The following is an 18,299-nucleotide window of genomic DNA, read 5'->3' on the forward strand; positions in this document are numbered from 1 at the left end:
CCTTAAAAACAACAAACTAGCTGGGCGAGGTGGCTCACGCCTGTAATCCCAACACTTTGGGAGGCTGAGGCAGGTGGATCACCTGAGGTCAGGAGTTCGAGACCAGGCTGACCAACATGGTGAAACCCCGTCTCTACCAAAAATACAAAATTAGCTGGGTGTGGTGGTGCATGCCTGTAATCCCAGCTACTTGGGAGGCTGAGGCAGGAGAATTGCTTGAACCCAGGAGGTGGAGGTTGCAGTGAGCCAAGATCACGCCATTGCACTCCAGCCTTGGCAACAAGAGCGAAACTCCTCTTAAAAAACAACAACAACAACAAAAAAAACAGAAAACCAAAAAAAACAAAATAGGCCGGGCGCAGTGGTTCACGCCTATAAATTCCCAGCACTTGGGGAGGCCAAGGAGGGTGGATCACACGAGGTCAGGAGTTCGAGACCAGCCTGGCCAACATGGTGAAACCCCATCTCTACTAAAAATACAGAAATTAGCTAGCGTGGTGGCACATGCCTGTAATCCCAGCTACTCAGGAGGCTGAGGCAGGAGAATCGCTTGAACCAGGGAGACAGAGGTTGCAGTGAGCTGAGACTGCGCCACTTCACTCCAGCCTGGGCGACAGAGTGAGACCCTGTCTCAAAAAACAAACGAAAAACAAAATAAAAGAACAACAGACAAAAAAAAAAAAAAAACCCAAACCCTTCTTCCTATACTAAAGTCATAATACAGGGGAAGATACGACAAACTATGGTACATGATTTATCTTTAATCAAAATTCTTACAGGAGAAGTAGTAAAAAGCTTTACTTTCATTTCAAGAACATTTTTCTTTCCTATTCAATTTCTATGGTTGTTTAATTTAATTTAGAAATCTCATATAAAATGTATAAATTATGATGGTTTCATGTTTATAAACGTAAGTATTGCCAGGCGCAGTGGCTCACGCCTGTAATCCCAGCACTTTGGGAGGCCTAGGTGGGTGGATCACCAGGTCAAGAGTTTGAGATCAGCCTGGTCATTATGGTGAAACCGTCTCTACTAAAAAAATACAAAAATTAGCCAGGCATGGTGGAATGCACCTGGGAGGCTGAGGCAGGACAATCGCTTGAACCCGGGAGGCGGAGATTGCAGTGAGCCAAGATCGCACCATTGCACTCCAGCCTGAGTTACATAGCAAGACTCCGTCTCAAAAAAAAAAAAAAGATAAGTATTACATAATTTATAAGAATGTCTTTAAATTAGGCTGTAAGGTTTCATGTCTGGGGCAGAAACCATTTACTGAACCAGTGGAACATGCTGCAGCCTGACATACCTCGGCAGTGGCTGCTTTTTATTTTGGAAGCATAATTGGTAGAAATAAACTGTACAATGAAAATAAATACAACATCTTTAAAATCCACAGTCAACGTTAATAGCTTTTGTTGGCTCAGAGTTTAAGAACACAAGGATAACTAAAAATGCTGCCTGGTTGAGGCATTATCCAAACAGCATTTGTAAAAACGATGTGGAAAGGCAAGGGACCAGTGTCCAACCTGAGCTCAAATACCAGTCACACGTACATGGTTTTCTGAAAAACAGGAAGTAGGAATAACATGCAACTTTTAATGGAAACCAAGTCAAGATTCATAAACAAGAAAAACAAATACTTTCTAACAATATAAAGCTTGACATGTTACCTATCAGTCTTCTTCCCTAAATTTCAGAGAATGATCCTTGCATGCAATAATTAATTAACTGAAACCTTTTGGTCACTTTTTGCTATTGCTACACCTATTCATGTACCTCTGTAGACTCAAGACAAACAACTACATGATTATCAAATAATGTTATTAGATAAAGATACACTGTTTTTAATCTATGACATCTTTCCTAAAAATAATTCAAACTTTTTTTTTTTTTTGGGAGACATGGTCTCACTCTGTCACCCAGGCTGGAGTGCAATGGGATAATCAGGGCACCACCACATCTGGCTAATTTTTAAATTTTTTATAGAGATGGGGTCTTACTATGTTGCCCAGGCTAGTCTTGAACTCCTGGGCTCAAGTGATCCTCTGCCTTGGCCTCCCAAAGTGCTCAGATCACAGGCATGAGCCACTATGCCTGACCCAGAAACTCACTTCAAGACGTTTAAGTGTATAATCATAAAATTCCTCTTAATTTGTCACTTCTTCTGTTGGAAAGATTTAGTCTTATATGCAGAATAATGGCATAAAATGAACTTTGAATAAGGCAGAACAGGACAGTGTCTATGTCCAAAGTGAGTATTTGAGATTTTTCATCTCCCTAAATAAGGGCAATAACATGAAAATATGCTCAATATCATTAGTCATTAGGGAATGCAAAGTAAAACTACAGGGAACTAACATTACACACTCATTAAGAGGTAAAAATTAAAACATTTGACCATAGCAAGTATGCAAGAGGCTATATAATAAATGGCTATCATACACTGCTGCTACAACCACTTTGGAAAACAGTTTGGCAGTTTCTTAGAGTTAAACACACCCTGACAAACTAGAGTGACAGCAGGCATATGGGCAATTGCCAGAGATGTGGATGGAAAGAAAGAGGATGAAAAGAAGCATAAGAACACTTTGAGGGGTGAGGGAAATGCTTGTTATCTTGATTGCACTGATGGTTTCATGGGTGTGTATATGTAGTTTAGTGTATTTCAATAAAGTTGGGGGTGAGAGTTACAACACCCTAAATTGTATCTGTTGTTCTTTTAGGAAGCTTAAAGGAAAAAATACTCAAATTATGGTAATAAGAATGCACCTGGAGCTCAAGATATGAGCCAGCTTCGAGCCACAAAGTCTGGACTTGTCGTGAGCGCAGTCATTTGCATCTTCATTTTTCTTTACTTAAGGAATCCAACTCCTGTGGAATCAGAGGAAGAACCTGCCCATCCAGAAGTAGTAGAATGTGGCTTTTACCCAGATGAACTGTGTTCCGCTTTATTTGAAGGGAAAGGGGCAGCCCCCCAAATTGCAAAATTTTGCAAAACCCCTCATAAATCTGAAATACATGCTCATTTACACACACCAGGAAACTGCTCTGGGATTTCTTGGGGGCTGCATTTCATAACCAGACCCCTGTCTGCAGAAGAGGGCGATTTCTCTTTGGCATATATTATAACTATTCATAAGGAGCTGGCCATGTTTGTGAAGCTTCTCAGAGCTATTTATGTACCTCAAAATGTTTATTGTATTCATGTTGATGAAAAGGCCCCAAAGAAGTATATGACTGCTGTGCAAACCTTGGTTAACTGTTTTGAAAACGTTTTTATTTCCTCCAAGAGAGAGAAGGTGGCTCATGCTGGCTTTACAAGACTACAGGCAGATATTAATTGTATGAAAGATCTAGTGCATTCTAAATTTCAATGGAACTACGTCATCAATCTTTGTGGACAGGATTTTCCCATCAAAACCAACACAGAAATCATACACTACATCAGAAGCAAATGGAGTGATAAAAATATCACCCCTGGAGTAATCCAACCACTGCACATTAAATCCAAGACAAGCCAAAGTCATCTCGAATTCGTTCCTAAAGGAAGTATCTATGCACCTCCAAATAACGGATTCAAAGACAAACCACCCCATAACTTAACCATTTATTTTGGAAGTGCTTACTATGTACTTACAAGGAAGTTCGTAGAGTTCATACTGACTGACATCCGTGCAAAAGACATGCTTCAGTGGTCCAAAGACATCCACAGCCCAGAGCAACACTACTGGGTGACCCTGAACCGACTAAAAGGTAAGAAAGACCCACCGACATGGATGCCTGTCAGCAGCAACAGCAGCAGATTTATTTATTTATTTATTTATTTTGAGACGGAGTCTCACGCTGTCACCCAGGCTGGAGTGCAGTGGCGCGATCTCGGCTCACTGCAACCTCCACCTCCCGGGTTCACGCCATTCTGCCTCAGACTCCCAAGTAGCTGGGATTACAGGTGCCCACCACCATGCCCAGCTAATTTTTGTATTTTTAGTAGAGACAGTGTTTCTCTATGTTGGTCAGGCTGGTCTGGAACTCCCAATCTCAGGTGATCCACCTGCCTCGGCCTCCCAAAGTGCTGGGATTACAGGTGTGAGTCACCACGCCTGGCCGTAAGATTTACTGAAAAAATTGAATATTTTTTCAATTCAGCTATGTTTCTTTGGCTTTGTAAATGTTCTACATTTTGCAAGACCTTCCACTTAGGGAGACAGGAAGTTCTCTGATTTTAGGGGTCTGAAGTTAGCTGAAAGATGTTCCCAAACCAGTCTGGCTGCTTTTGTTCCCTCTCTAGAAAGAAGTAGTGGCATTTTGCGTTTCCTGAGAGTTTGGAAAATTCTGAGCATAAATCTTTAGGAAGTTCTTCATTTATTTGATAAATAATCCTGGATACCTACTGGTGTCAGGCATTGTGCTAAGGGCTCTGTAAGATGGAAAATATTAAAGCTAGTAATGATTTTGTGGCAAATCTGATACTTCAGATGGGTTCTCTGAGAGGTAGAGGGAAATCAGATACCATCCTTAAGTGGACTTCAGTATTTTCTCTTTGTAAAAGGTGGACTGGCTCCTATAGGGAGTGTGGCTTCAAGCCTGAACAACTAAGCTAATCAGCCTAGACAGTGGTGTATGATGAATCCAGTAGACATTGGTTAGGGTTTTTTTTTTATATAATCTCATATCTACTGCCAGTTTGATTTTCAAATAATCTCCGAGGGCTGTTACAGAGAAAACAATCCAAAGAACCCCAAGAGAATCACAAAGAGCACTCTGCATACAGCAAGGGAGTAACAAGGGATGGAGAAAGGGCTGAAAAATGAAACCCAAGTACAAAGATGGGGATCCCCAACCTTGGTCCACCTGGATGCTACTGCCAGCGTAGTACACGCTCCCACCCCCAAAAGCACTAGCCTTTGATCAGATGTCACAAGTGAAACATCTCAAGGAAGGTTGGACTTTCCCCTCTACTTTACTCATTGACTACCTCATCTAGAGGAAATGGAAATGATAGCACAGAAGAACTTGTACTAAAAGAACTGGGAAGCAGATTCCACACTGTATGCTGGTTTTGTTTTCCTCTTAGATGCTCCGGGTGCTACACCAAACACTGGCTGGGAAGGAAATATTCAAGCCATTAAGTGGAAGAGTGAGGAAGGAAATGTTCATGATGGATGTAAAGGTAAAAAGAAAAACAAAACAAAACAAAAAAGGCTTCAAATTTCACAACAACTATAAAACTGCTGCCTCAATCCTAGTGGGCAAGACCGAGGATCATGTTTAAAGTAATCTGGAATTAGTGATGATCCAATTAGCAGAGGTTGAGTCAATTTTTTAAAAAAACTTTTTATATAAGATTCATACAGAAAAGTACATAAATCACAAAAAATACAGGTTGATAAAATTTCCCTAAGTGAATATACCCTCTGTGGCAACAGCTAGGCCCTGCCATGTGTCTCCATACGGCTTCCTACCCAGCGGCAGGAACTATTACTGCACAGAGATACGATAACTGATTTTAACAGTGATTTTGGGTAGAGACCTTGGGTTTGAATATAGTAGACTAGATATTAAAAATAAACTAGGTTTACTCAGTTTTTCAGCTGTTTAAAAGACTGGCCTAAAATAAACAGATTGAAGACAAAAAATGTAAATCAAATACCAGACTAGTTCAAAGACAAGTAAGTCCTGCTGCCAATGTGCACAGCCACCCTCCTGAAGCAGAGGGACCAAGTTAGAGGGCTGGAACAATTTTCTAGTGAAGGGGTTTTTTCAAAAGTAGATATGATTCAATTAGGGATCCATTCACATGGTAGAAAGGTGACAGGTAAACAACAGGTTAACAAGAGCTCTGCCCTTTCTTTAGAAAGCAGGGGCTCCCTGTCATTATACACTTGGGTTTGTCAGGACTAGTCAGTAAATGCTCAGAAAAAGCAGGGGGCTCGGATTCTTCCTGAAAACAGGAGCCCCTCAGGTGTGCACATGGCGTAAGAAGTTATGAGGGTTGATACTATCAATAATAAAGTAATGATTCAGAATTCTGAATGAAATCAGAATGTTTCAATAATGTTTGAAAAAAACCCTAGTTAGTATAAATCCTAACAAAGTCCTCATTCCCTAAAAGTAAACACTTCAGAAAGTTCTTACCATCACTAGCTTCAGTATAAAACAGTTCTCACAGCTAGGCAGTAGCGTGGCCATCCGTGGCCAGCATTCAGAGTCAGCACCCAAAGTGGGCCAAGCTCTGGTGTGTAGGGAGGCGGTAAATCTTCTGGGTCCCAGCTTTGGGCCTGCACTCAATCCTAACAACAATTCTCAGGTAGAAACTATTATTCACCTTTACTGATGTGGAACCCAAGGCTCAGGTAAGTGAAGTCACTCCCACAGGCACAGGGAGGAGGGGCAGGGCTGGGGCTCAGACTGGGAGCAACCACCTGCTGCCACTGCAATGCGTGAGTTCCCAGTCCGACTCTGCGTGCAGAAGGACGGCTATCCCATTAGAACCAGCAACAAAGGGTTTATTTTTAATCACCCAAATAGCATTAACACAGCTCTGAAAATGGTCCATTTATTTGTATTCCCTTCTAGTTCAACTTCATCTGTGTCTAAATGGCACAGCTGTATTGTTATAATCAAGGCGTAGCCGAGCTGCTTTTCACTTATGTCCTAAGTTTCTCCCACTGATAGTCTTCATATTTGTAATTTTTTTTTTTTTTTTTTTTTTGAGACAGGGTCTCGCTCTGTCACCCAGGCTGGAGCGCAGGTGGTATGATCATAGCTCACTGCAGCCTCCACTTTCTGGGCTCAAGTGATCTTCCCACTTCAGTCTCCCAAGTAGCTGGGACTACAGGTGCAAGCCACCAAGCCCAGCTAATTTTTTATCTTTGTAGAGATGGGGTCTCACTATGCTGCCCAGGCTGGCCCTGAACTCCTGGGCTCAAGTGATCCTACCGCCTTGGCCTCCCAAAGTGCTGAGATTACAGACATGAACCACTGCATCTGGCCCATATTTATAATATTAAAGTAGTTAAATGTAACTCTACTGAGATTCTAGCACATTGTAGCAAATATGTCTATCAGGTAAAATTTGTTAAATCATGGTAACAGCTGCCACTTATACAGTCTTACAAACAACACTGGACATTTTGTGCATACACCCCCTTCCCCTTTTAAAAACAGTATTTCCTTAAGATAGGTTTTCTTTTCTTTTTTTTTTTTTTTTGAGATGGAGTCTTGCTTTGTCACCAGGCTGGAGGGCAGTGGTGCAATCTTGGCTCACTGCAACCTCTGACTCCCTGGTTCAAGCGATTCTCCTGCCTCAGCCTCCTGAGTGGCTGGGATTACAGGCACGTGCCGCCACACCCAGCTAATTTTTGTATTTTTAGTAGAGACGAGGTTTCACCATGTTGGCCAGGATGGTCTTGATCTCCTGCCCTTGTGATCCATCCGCCTCGGCCTCCCAAAGTGCTGGGATTACAGGCATGAGCCACTGCGCCCAGCCAAGATAGGTTTTTTAAAAGTAGGATTACTGGGCTGGTGTGAGGAAAGAGAGCAGGAAGGAGCTGGGCAGAAAAAGAGCAAGGTTTCTGAAATAAACAGACTTCCTTCCCTCTCACACATATGCCGAGACCTCACTTCGCTAATCTGTTTCCTCACCTGCAAAATGGGAACGATGATGGAATCCACTTCAGAGCGTCACTGTGAGAATTAAAAGCGAGAGCAGAAAGAGCCAGACACGGTTGTCAAAAGCACATAAAAGGTGTCACTGAGTCTCCAAGGAATCCAGTCACCACTGGATTCCAACTCTAATTCCCACTTAAAAAAAAATTTTTTTTTAAATTAGAGATGAGATCTCACTCTATTGCCCAGGCTGGTCTCGGACTTCTGGGCTCAAGTCATTCTCCTGCCTCGGCCCCCCAAAGTGCTGGGATTACAGGTGTGAGCCACCATGCCTGGCCTGTAATTCCCACTTCAATGTTTGTATCAAATGTTCACTCTGAAAAACAAATAAAAAGCAGTGCCAGGCACAGCGGCTCACACCTGTAATCCCAGCACTTTGGGAGGCCGAGGTGGGCGGATCACTTGAGCCCCGGAGTTTGAGACCAGCCTGACCTACATGGTGAAACCGTTTCTATAAAAAATACAAAAATTAGCTGGGCATGGTGGTGCATGTCTGGGGTCCCCCAAAAATATAGAAGCAATGACTTATTTAAAATCCATACCATTCTTATGAACTACTTACAACCAATGAAAAGACTTAGAAGTTCATGGAACTCAGAATCTATCAGAATTGAGATTTTACCAGGCACATGAGTGCTAGCTCATCTCCCATGTGCCCATGGTGAGCTAAAATTCCATGGTATTCACCTAAAGCAGTAACTAACAAAGATTTTAGAAATCACTAAAAGAATGAATGCACCCCTTTCCACCATAAGTTCAAAATTCAACATAAAAGTCCCTGTCAAGGCAATCATGTAAATGCTGTTTGATATGAACTCTGGTGAAGCTGAGGCTCACCAGTGACACTGGACGGAGCATGTGCCACTTTCTGTGTGTGAATAAAATGGGTGAGGAAACAAAGGCAGCTAGGTTTTTGTGTTTCTTTTTGCAGGCCGCTACGTCCAAGACATCTGCGTATACGGACCAGGAGACCTGCTGTGGCTCATTCAGTCGCCTTCTCTGTTTGCCAGCAAATTTGAACACTCGACAGACCCGCTTGTGGTCACCTGCTTAGAGCGGCGGCACAGACTTGGAGTGCTGAGGCAGGCAGAAGTTCCTGTAGAGCCACACTGGCATTTTCAACAGCAGAGTCATTTCAATATGAGACTGAACCGCTAGGGAGTGTCTGCTTTCTTACTGGTATCATTCTGTTTCCTTGACTTGAAACAAGAGAACATTGAACCAAAGAAGTGGGAAGACGATTCCTTGATACAAATTATTCCTAAAATGAATTCAGAAACATGCCATTGACAAGACTTTACTATTGATTACAGGCCCCTTTTATAGCTTTGGGAAAGAAATCGCAAGACAAAAAAACTCAAGCTACCACTGCTGACATATAGCAATGCACTTAGAAGGCGAACTGCTTCAGTAAAAAGCTGCTGAAAACCCAAAATCTCCAAACACCTGGATCCAGGCTCAAGCTGGAATAAGAATGACACAGCCTGTTTTGAAGACCCAGATACTACTGTGTATGAGGCACTAAGAAAGAACAGACTCCCAGTGAAAATGAAAATATGCTTATCTGAAACAGTCCTCACTGGCTGCAAGCCATGTAACCCTGTTCTGGCGGTCCTAGAAAAATACTGAAGAGTGTATTTCTTTGGGTAAAACGGAACTCATCTGGAGTAGAAAACACACCTTGTTAAAAAGGGTGCCCCAAGTGTCTGCGGTCTTGACATGTCGTCTCCTAGCACCTTGGGTGATGGCGGACATTCCACAGCTGAGCTGTCCAGTGCTCACCACAGCCACAGGGGCTCCTGGGCATTAGAAACGTGGCTAGAGCGACTACAAAAGTGAATCTTTATTTTTATTTATTTTTTAAAAATTAAGTTACCTTTATTTATTTATTTGAGACAGAGTTTCACTCTTGTTGCCCAGGCTGGAGTGCAATGGCACGATCTCGGCTCACCGCAATCTCTGCCTCCCAGGTTCAAGCGATTCTCCTGCCTCAGCCTCCCAAATAGGTGGAATTACAGGCACGCGCCACCATGCCCGGCTAATTTTTTTGTATTTTTAGTAGAGACGCGGTTTCTCCATGTTGGTCAGGCTGATCTCGAACTCCCGACTTCAGGTGATCCGCCTGCCTTGGCCTCCCAAAGTGCTGGGATTACAGGCGTGAGCCACTGCGCCCAGCCTTAAGTTACCTTTAAATAGGCACATGTGGCTAATGGTACCATGCTGAACAGCACAGATCTGAGACATGAATGGCTGTGATTATCTCTATTCATAGATCTGGGTCTCCTCCCTTAGAAAGTCCACAACTTTGTTGCTGCCGCTACTGTTGTGGAGAACTTTATATATATCCTCTTTCTCTAAAAGAGTTCATACGGCATCATATGAAACTGAAGTGCGTGACTATTAAACAGCACAACATACAAGAGACTGAAAAAAGGGAACACAGGAACCAGAGGAGAGGAAATTAAAGAAACATAATTCCAACGCAAAGTGTAAGCATCTCAGTAAGTGGAAGCTTCCCACGCATAGAAATGAAGTCAAGTCACTGTGTGAAATAGCCCTGGGAAAACATCACAGCTAGACAGAAGGAAAAGGGATTTGGAAGGCAGATCCCAGAAATCAAACATCAAGGAACCAGAGAAAAGTAACACCTTTGTTTAAACAAACCTTTCTTCCCCTTGGATATCTGATCCAAGGAAAGCACATATGGAAAATATTGACTTTCGAAAAGAACACAAGACCCCCATGACAACACTCCACCGCCTTCCTCCACATTTCCACAGCAAACACGGCGCCCCCAAAGGCGACAGCTGGCTACAAGCTGACGGGCTGTTCATTCGGAAAGCTCAGATTAGCCGCGATTATGTCCCCGGTATTTTACAACTCAACAGCAACTGAATGTAAACCCCATTAAAGGAACAATAAAAAAGCTTATATCTTTCAAGTTACTTAAAACATAAGCCTGCCTTCACTTCATTCCAATGTCAACCGTGGTACACCCAGTCACATACTGTGAAGGGGGCCCTGTAAGAGCATCCGCCCACCAGCACTGTTAGGAGGACATGGGTGCTCCTGGGTGGGGAAGCGCTCAGAGGAATGGCTGACACTTTTAACAGATGAGAAAATCGAGGCACAGGCAGACGATGGGATGTTCCTGGGACCACATAGCTGGGAAAGTGGGGCTGGGATTTGGACGAGGCAGCTACACTCTGCAGTGTGACTGCTGAGTCCCAGGCAGCTACACCACCTTACCTCACACAAAGAAGCACGAATTGAAACAAATACCTGCCCCCAACAGGCTGAATGCTATAATGAAGATGTGTCCTGAACAAATCATTTCAGTACGGCCAGGCGTGGTGGCTCATGCCTGTAATCCCAGCACTTTGGGAGGCTGAGGCGGACAGATCACGAGGTCAGGAGTTTGAGACCAGCCTGGCCAATATGGTGAAACCCTGTCTCTACTAAAAATGCAAAAAAGAAAAAAAAAATTAACCAGGCATGGTGGTGGGCACCTGTAATCCCAGCTACTCGGGCGGCTGAGGTAGGAGAATCGCTTGAACCCAGGAGGCGGAGGTTACAGTGAGCCGAGATTGCACCACTGCACCTCAGCCTGGGCAACAGAGCGAGACTCCATCTAAAAAAAAAAAAAATCATTTCAGTAACAGCAGGATAAAGCAGAATAATAAAAGTACACTAAATGCATGGTGGAATGCAACAGCCTGAGACTGGGCTTCAGTGGAAAGTGGGGACAGCAATGGAAAACAAGGCCGAGAGGCAGGGAGGCTAAGGGGCAGGGGGGCTGAGAGACAGGGAGCTGCAACAGGCCAGGGAGACTAAGGGAAAGCAGCAGCCTCTGTGAGCATGAGAACAAGAAGCCTAGGCTCACTCTCTCCTGATCAGACCCTCAGTGTGTTCATGGGTAGAGTAAAAGAACAAAATTAACATGTGAAAGTTTAAGGCTGCCTACGCTGTGTCTTATCTGATTACTTGAAGCTAAATATTCACAAAGACTATAAAGATAGCAGAAACCTAAGATAATCTGAAGAAGGCCAAAGCCTGAAAACCAGAATCAGCTGCACTGACCACTTCTGACGACACTCCTTTTCCCTAACTTAACTTTTTCTTTCTGCTCCACCCCCTCCATGAAAAGCAGGTAGATAGTGTGGGTATATTTTTGACTTCTAACTTTAAAACATCCACACACCCCATTCGCCTATCTACAAAGCCTAAATAAATGAAGCCACAGAGGTAGCAAGTCCAATGCTACTGATCACAACTCCAGTACTCTACATTGGCACTTTTTTTTTTTTGAGACGGAGTCTCGCTCTGTCGCCCAGGCTGGAGTGCAGTGGCGCAATCTCGGCTCACTGCAACCTCTGCCTCCCAGGTTCAAGCGATTCTCCTGCCTTAGACTCCGAAGTAGCTGGGACTACAGGCACACACCACCATGCCCAGCTAATTTTTGTATTTTTAGTAGAGACAGGGTTTCACCATGTTGGCCAGGATGGTCTCGATCTCCTGACCTTGTGATCCATCCACCTCAGCCTCCCAAAGTGCTGGGATTACAAGTGTGAGCCACCGCACCCAGCCCTACATCAGCACTTTTCAAATTTTACTGTGCATACAAATCATCTAAGGATCTTGTTAGAATGTAGATTCTATTTCAACTCGTCTGGGGTAGGGCCTGAGAGTCAGTCTTTTTCTCTTTTCTCTCTCTCTCTTTCTTAGTTAACTTATTTTTTTTATTATTTTGTTTTTTTTTAGACAGAGTCTCACTCTGTGTCACCCAGGTTGGAATGCAGTGGCACCATCACAGCTCACTGTAGCCTTGAACTCCTGGGTTCAAGCCACCCTCCTGTCCTAGCCTCTCAAGGACTACAGGTGTGTGCCACCACGGCTATTTTAAAATTTGTTGTAGAAACAGGGTCTCCTTATGTTGCCCAGGCTGGTCTTGAACTCTGGCCTCAAGTTATCCTCCTGTCTCAGCTCCCAAAAAGCTGGGATTACAGGTGTCAGCCACTGTGCCTGGCGTAGAGTGGGCATTTCTTAAAAACAAAAAACAAAAAACCTCTCAGGTGATGACAATATTGCAGGTCTGTGGGTCGTGCTTTGAGTAACAAGCCTATCATTTATTTGGCAGCCTGTAATTACTTCAATGTATTTCTTCTTATTACAAGAAGTGCACAGCACAGTAGGGAATACAATTAATTATTTTGGCTAGCGATTTGTTTATAGTCAACACAAAAACACCTAGCAACAACATCTCTTTGGACCCTGTTTACTGAAATCAATGTGCGTACCATGTTGTTTTAGAACATGGCACCAAAGCCATTTCCAATCCTCAGGTCTCTTCCAGTGAACTGAAAAGCCAATTGTTGGTGAAACTGCAGACTGAAAAGTGGAGAAAATGTATACCCAAAATACCACTGAGGTTCCTGACATTCTTACAACACTGGTTTCTCTAAATTTTATACATTACCTAAAAAGTGAAAATATTTGTTTTAGACTTTGACACTGTGGCTTTATCTCCCTTCATTCATGCTTTTGTGATGCACTACAGTTCCTGAAACTGCACCATCACTTTTCTTTTTGGCAGAGTTTGGCAGGAACGGCTAATGTTTGCCTCTTCTTCCTGGGCATCCAGCTAGACTACATTTCCCAAGCTACCTTGCAGGTGTGGCCATGTGACTGAGTTCTGGCCAATATAATGTGAGTAGAATCCAAGCACATCCCTTCCAGGCTTGGTCCGTAACAACCTCCTAAAAGAGATGTTCTCCCCATGACAACCCCAGGTGTGTGATGTTCCCCTTCCTGTGTCCAAGTGTTGTCATTGTTCAATTCCCACCTATGAGTGAGAACATGTGGTGTTTGGTTTTTTGTCCTTGCGATAGTTTGCTCAGAATGATGGTTTCCATCTTCATCCATGTCCCTACAAAGGACATGAACTCATCCTTTTTTATGGCTGCATAGTATTCCACAGTGTATATGTGCCACATTTTCTTAATCCAGTCTATCATTGATGGACATTTGGGTTGGTTAGAACTTAAAGTATAATAAAAAATAAAATAAAATAAGTGAATAAATACAAAGTAAATCCCCACAAAAAAAGAGATGTTCTCTTCTCCTTCTGGCCAAAACAAGAGGTCAGAGCCTGAATCTTTCCCCTTGGAAGAAAGCTGCCCACTGGATTAGCCTCTGGAACTTTGGGGTTGTTCATTACAGCAGTTAGCCAACCCTGACCAAAATACAGGTTAAGAATTCCTTATCGGAGAATCCGAAATGCTTCAAAATCTGAAACATTCTGAGTGCTAACTTGGTGTCACAAATGGGAAATTCCACACCTGATCTCATGTGATGGGTCACAGTCAAAACTTTGATTAATGTACAAAATTATTAAATAAATTGTATAAAATTACCTTCTATAAGTCGTATATGAAATTTAAATAAAGTCAGTGTTTAGACTTGGGTCCCATCCCCAAGATATCTCATTATGTTTATATAAATATTCAAAAATCCAACCAAATCTGAAATTCAAAACACTTCTGGTCCCAAGCATTTCAGACAAGGAACATTCAGCCTGTACTTTGTATTATCAAACTTCAGAAACCTGAAATTAGAAATTGGAGTTTGATTCTTGATAAAAGTATATGAATTCGCCATTTATTTCCTCATTTTATAATGTTATTGTTTAGAATTTTGGATCTAAATAAAAAGCATCTGAAAATTTACTATAATTCCTTCCTTTTACATATTAGAATCTGAGGGTTAAAGAGGTGAAGTGATATTCCCAAAGCCAGAGCTGGTGTGTGAACCCAAACTGCTGTACTGGTTGTGCTATGGTTTGGATGTGCCCCCTAAAGTTCATGTGTTGGAAACCTGATCCCTAATCCATGGTGTTGGGAGGCGAGGCATCATGGGAGGAGTTGGGGTCATGGGGACACTGCCTGCACGAATGGATGGATGTGGGAGTGGGGTCCTTATTAAAGGACAAGGCAGGCTCCCTCTTATTCTCATTCTCTCTCTCCCTCCTTCCCTCCCTCCTTCTCCATGTGATGCATTCATCATGTTACAGCCCAGCAGAAAGGCTCACACCAGACGCTGGTGCCTTGATCTTGAACTTCTCAGGCTTTGGAGCTGTGAGGAAATACACTTCTGTTCTTTATAAATTACCCAGTCTTGGGTATTCTGTTATAGCAGCACAGACCAGACTAAGGTTGCATGCATAAATGAATGATTCCTACTCTAATGTGCCACTGACTCTCCCATGCTCTATAATTTTTTTTTTTTTTTTTTTTTTGAGAGAGCCTTGCCGTTATCTTGGCTGAAGTGCAGTGGCACGATCTTGGCTCACTGCAACTTCCACCTCCCGGGTTCAAGCGATTCTCCTGCCTCAGTCTCCCAAGTAGCTGGGACTACAGGCGTGCACCACCAAGCCCAGCTAATTTTTGTATTTTTGGTAGAGACAGGGTTTCACCATGTTGGCCAGGCTGGTCTCGAACTCCTGACCTCAAGTGATCCAACCACCTCAGCCTCCCAAAGTGTTGAGATTACAGGCGTGAGCCACCATGTCTGGCCTCACGCTCTATGATTTTATTTTCTAAATTGTGTATTACGGGTTGAATTATGTCTCCCCGCAAAATCCATATGTTGAAATCCAAGCCCTAGTACCTCAAAATGTGACCTTATTGGGAAACACAGTCACTGCAGATGTAATTAGTTAAGATGAGGTCAGTAAGTTAGGCCCTAATCCAGTATTGGGACTGGTGTCCTAATAAGGGAAAATTTGGACACAAAGACAGACATGATAGAGGGAAGACGATGTGAACAGGGCGAAGGCCATCTAGAAGCCAACAAGAGGCCTGGACCAGATCCTTCCCTCAGAAGAAACTAACCCTGATGACACCTTGATTTTGGACATTAGTCTCCAGAACTATAAGACAATGACTTTCCGGTAAGTCATCCAGCTTGGGTACTTGATTACAGCAGCCCCAGCAAACTAGCACAGAGTATTCAACACAGCTCTGCAAAGGCAACTCTGATGTACAGTATACAAGTAAAAAGCATTCATTATCTCGTTCATTCTTTGTTGGCAACAGATTTATTTTTCAGACAATTTCCTGAGGTATTCCTGAATGTCAACCTGTGTCCTGTCATAACTGCAGAAGGTCACAATAGCCAAGGCGGCCTCCATGAGGAGCCGGGAGGAGCCTACGCTCCTGTTCATCACCTGGTCTCTACTGTCCCTTGTGCAATCCTGACGTGGCTCTGTTCCTCTTTCCTCCTGCTTCCTTCCCTTCCCTTGAAGTGCAAGGTATAGACTGTTGAAAGCTTACTAGCTTTCAGTAAAATTTCCCAAGCATCAACAATGTAATGTCAGAGTTCCCTCGCAACACTGTATTTCCATGGAACAGAATCAGCTTCTCTGCGAAGCTCGGCAGACAGTGCGATTTTACTGCGCACGCGTCATCACGGTTATTAGTATGGATGTTTTAGGCCAACCAACACAAAGGACAACTGCGCACCCATCTAAGAGATGGCTACTATTACGGGCGTAAGCAAAAAAACTGGACTGCTTCCAATCAGTAGGTCCCCCAAACCTGGTCACCCATTACAACGATTCTGAGAACTCTTAAGAACTAGAACTCCATGGGGCTCCATACCAACCCTGAAGGCTTTTTACTTAGTGGGTCTGAGATGGCAAATGGGAACTGGATAAGCCACTGTGGTGATTCTGAAGAGCAGCCTGGTTTGGGAATGACTGATTTAGATCATTTGACTTCTGTGGTAAATCTCAGCTTCATTTCCTACCTTCTTATATTTATACTCCTTCAAGTAGACTTCTGGGTACACTCGCAGGTGTGTCTAATGCTTACCATCCTGCACTCTATTTGTTAAAGTGTGCACACGTTTGAACACAGGGCATGTTCGAAGCTTCCTTCTTGCTGGAGGAACCCCCAGCAGCTGAGCTCCCCTCCTTCGCGATGCCTCCCACACGGGATCCTGGCTCATTCCTGCTGCCAAACTCTTACTCTTGCTCTTGCTCAGTCTTTTCTCTCTGTCCAACCTGCACAGGTCAACACACTGAGGATCCCAGAGCACTTTCCCACTGGCTCCCGGCTGCATTCCCTCATAATCTCGTTCATTCTCTGTTGGCAATAGATTTATTTTTAAGACAATTTCCTGAGGTATTCCTGAATTTCAACCTGTGTCCTGTCATAACTGCAGAAGGTCGCAACAGCCAAGGTGGCCTCCATGAGGAGCCGGGAGGAGCCTACGCTCCTGTTCATCACCTGGTCTCTACTGTCCCTTGTGCAATCCTGACGTGGCTCTGTTCCTCTTTCCTCTTGCCTCCTTCCCTTCCCTTGAAGTGCAAGGTATAGACTGTTGAAAGCTTACTAGCTTTCAGTAAAATTTCCCAAGCACCAACGATATAATCTCAGAGTTCCCTCATAATGCTGTATTTCCATGGAACAGAATCAGCTTCTCTGTAAAGCTCGGCAGACAGTGAGGTTTTACTGTGTATGTGTCATCATGGTTATTAGTATGGATGTTTTAGGCCAACCAACGCAAAGGACAACTGTGCACCCATCTAAGAGATGGGAACTATTATGGGCGTAAGAAAAAAACTGGATTGCTTTAGATCAGTAGGTCCCCCAAACCTGGTCACCCATTACAACGATTCTGAGAACTCTTAAGAACTAGAACTCCTGCTCCTCCTTCTGGCATTTGAAGGTTTCCCCAATCCAGTCCGACTCACACCTCGACCTCTCTCCCTGCTCCTGTACCCCACCCCACAGTCCTGACAGGACCAGGCCTCGATCACACCTGCCATTCATCTCAGTATGGCTGCCCGGCTGCTTCCGCCCCATGAACACTGCTGCTTCCCCTCTTCCCCCCACTAACCAATCACAGTACCAGCAGGACTTATAACAGTGTTTTGCAAACTTCAGCCATTCCCCTGCCAACTGTACTGTCAATATCTTAATATTTTTATTTAAATCTACCCATTGTTTCTACTTAATTTTAAGCATTAAGTTTATTTATTTATTTATTTATTTATTTTTGAGATGGAGTCTCACTCTGTCACCCAGGCTGGAGTGCAGTGGCACAATCTTGGCTCACTGTATCCTCCAGCTCCCAGGTTCAAGTAATTCTCCTGCCTCAGCCTTCCGGGCAGCCAGGATTACAGGCGCGTGCTACCACACCCAGCTAATTTTTGTATTTTTAGGAGAGACAGGGTTTTGCTATGTTGGCCAGGCTGGTCTTGAACTCCTGACCTCAGGTGATCCACCCGCCTCGGCCTCCCAAAGTGCTGGGATTACAGGCATGGGCCACTGTGCCCAACCTAACAGTTAACTTTATATTCCTAGGATAAATGTAGAAAAACAGTACTCTTTGCCATAAATATCAAGTTACCATACCAAACAGTTTTGCTAGATCCTGCCTGCCAAAGCTCTGAGCTTAAACTCTACTTTCTTAGGCAGTTAAGAGAGTGTTACAAACATACGAGGATTAAAGGGAGACTTTCTCCTGAAAGCAAGCAGGAGGTCTGAAGGACAGCAAAATGGGCGTCCCTGTCCTGCCAGACAACGCCTTATACAGATACCCAGTGCCTGGCTGTGCGCCTCCCCAGG

The 18,299-nt window shown here is 43.7% G+C and overlaps 2 protein-coding genes across 3 annotated transcripts in view; one reads left to right on the top strand and one right to left on the bottom strand.

Moving 5' to 3' along the window:
• Positions 1 to 8,963, top strand: part of LOC115837920 (beta-1,3-galactosyl-O-glycosyl-glycoprotein beta-1,6-N-acetylglucosaminyltransferase 7) — a 32,814-nt gene extending 23,851 nt beyond the window's left edge. The window contains exons 6-8 of the mRNA XM_030825358.1: positions 2,724 to 3,753; positions 5,075 to 5,170; positions 8,600 to 8,963. Coding sequence (XP_030681218.1) covers positions 2,784 to 3,753; positions 5,075 to 5,170; positions 8,600 to 8,826 — 1,293 coding nt within the window. The 5' untranslated portion in view covers positions 2,724 to 2,783 and the 3' untranslated portion in view covers positions 8,827 to 8,963. The remainder of the gene's footprint in view (positions 1 to 2,723; positions 3,754 to 5,074; positions 5,171 to 8,599) is intronic.
• The window catches only part of RTF2 (replication termination factor 2), a 59,838-nt gene that overhangs the window by 24,074 nt on the left and 17,465 nt on the right, over positions 1 to 18,299 (bottom strand). The window lies entirely within an intron of this gene.

This window comes from Nomascus leucogenys, chromosome 13 (assembly GCF_006542625.1).
Source record: "Nomascus leucogenys isolate Asia chromosome 13, Asia_NLE_v1, whole genome shotgun sequence".
NCBI classification, from domain to species: Eukaryota; Metazoa; Chordata; class Mammalia; order Primates; family Hylobatidae; genus Nomascus; species Nomascus leucogenys.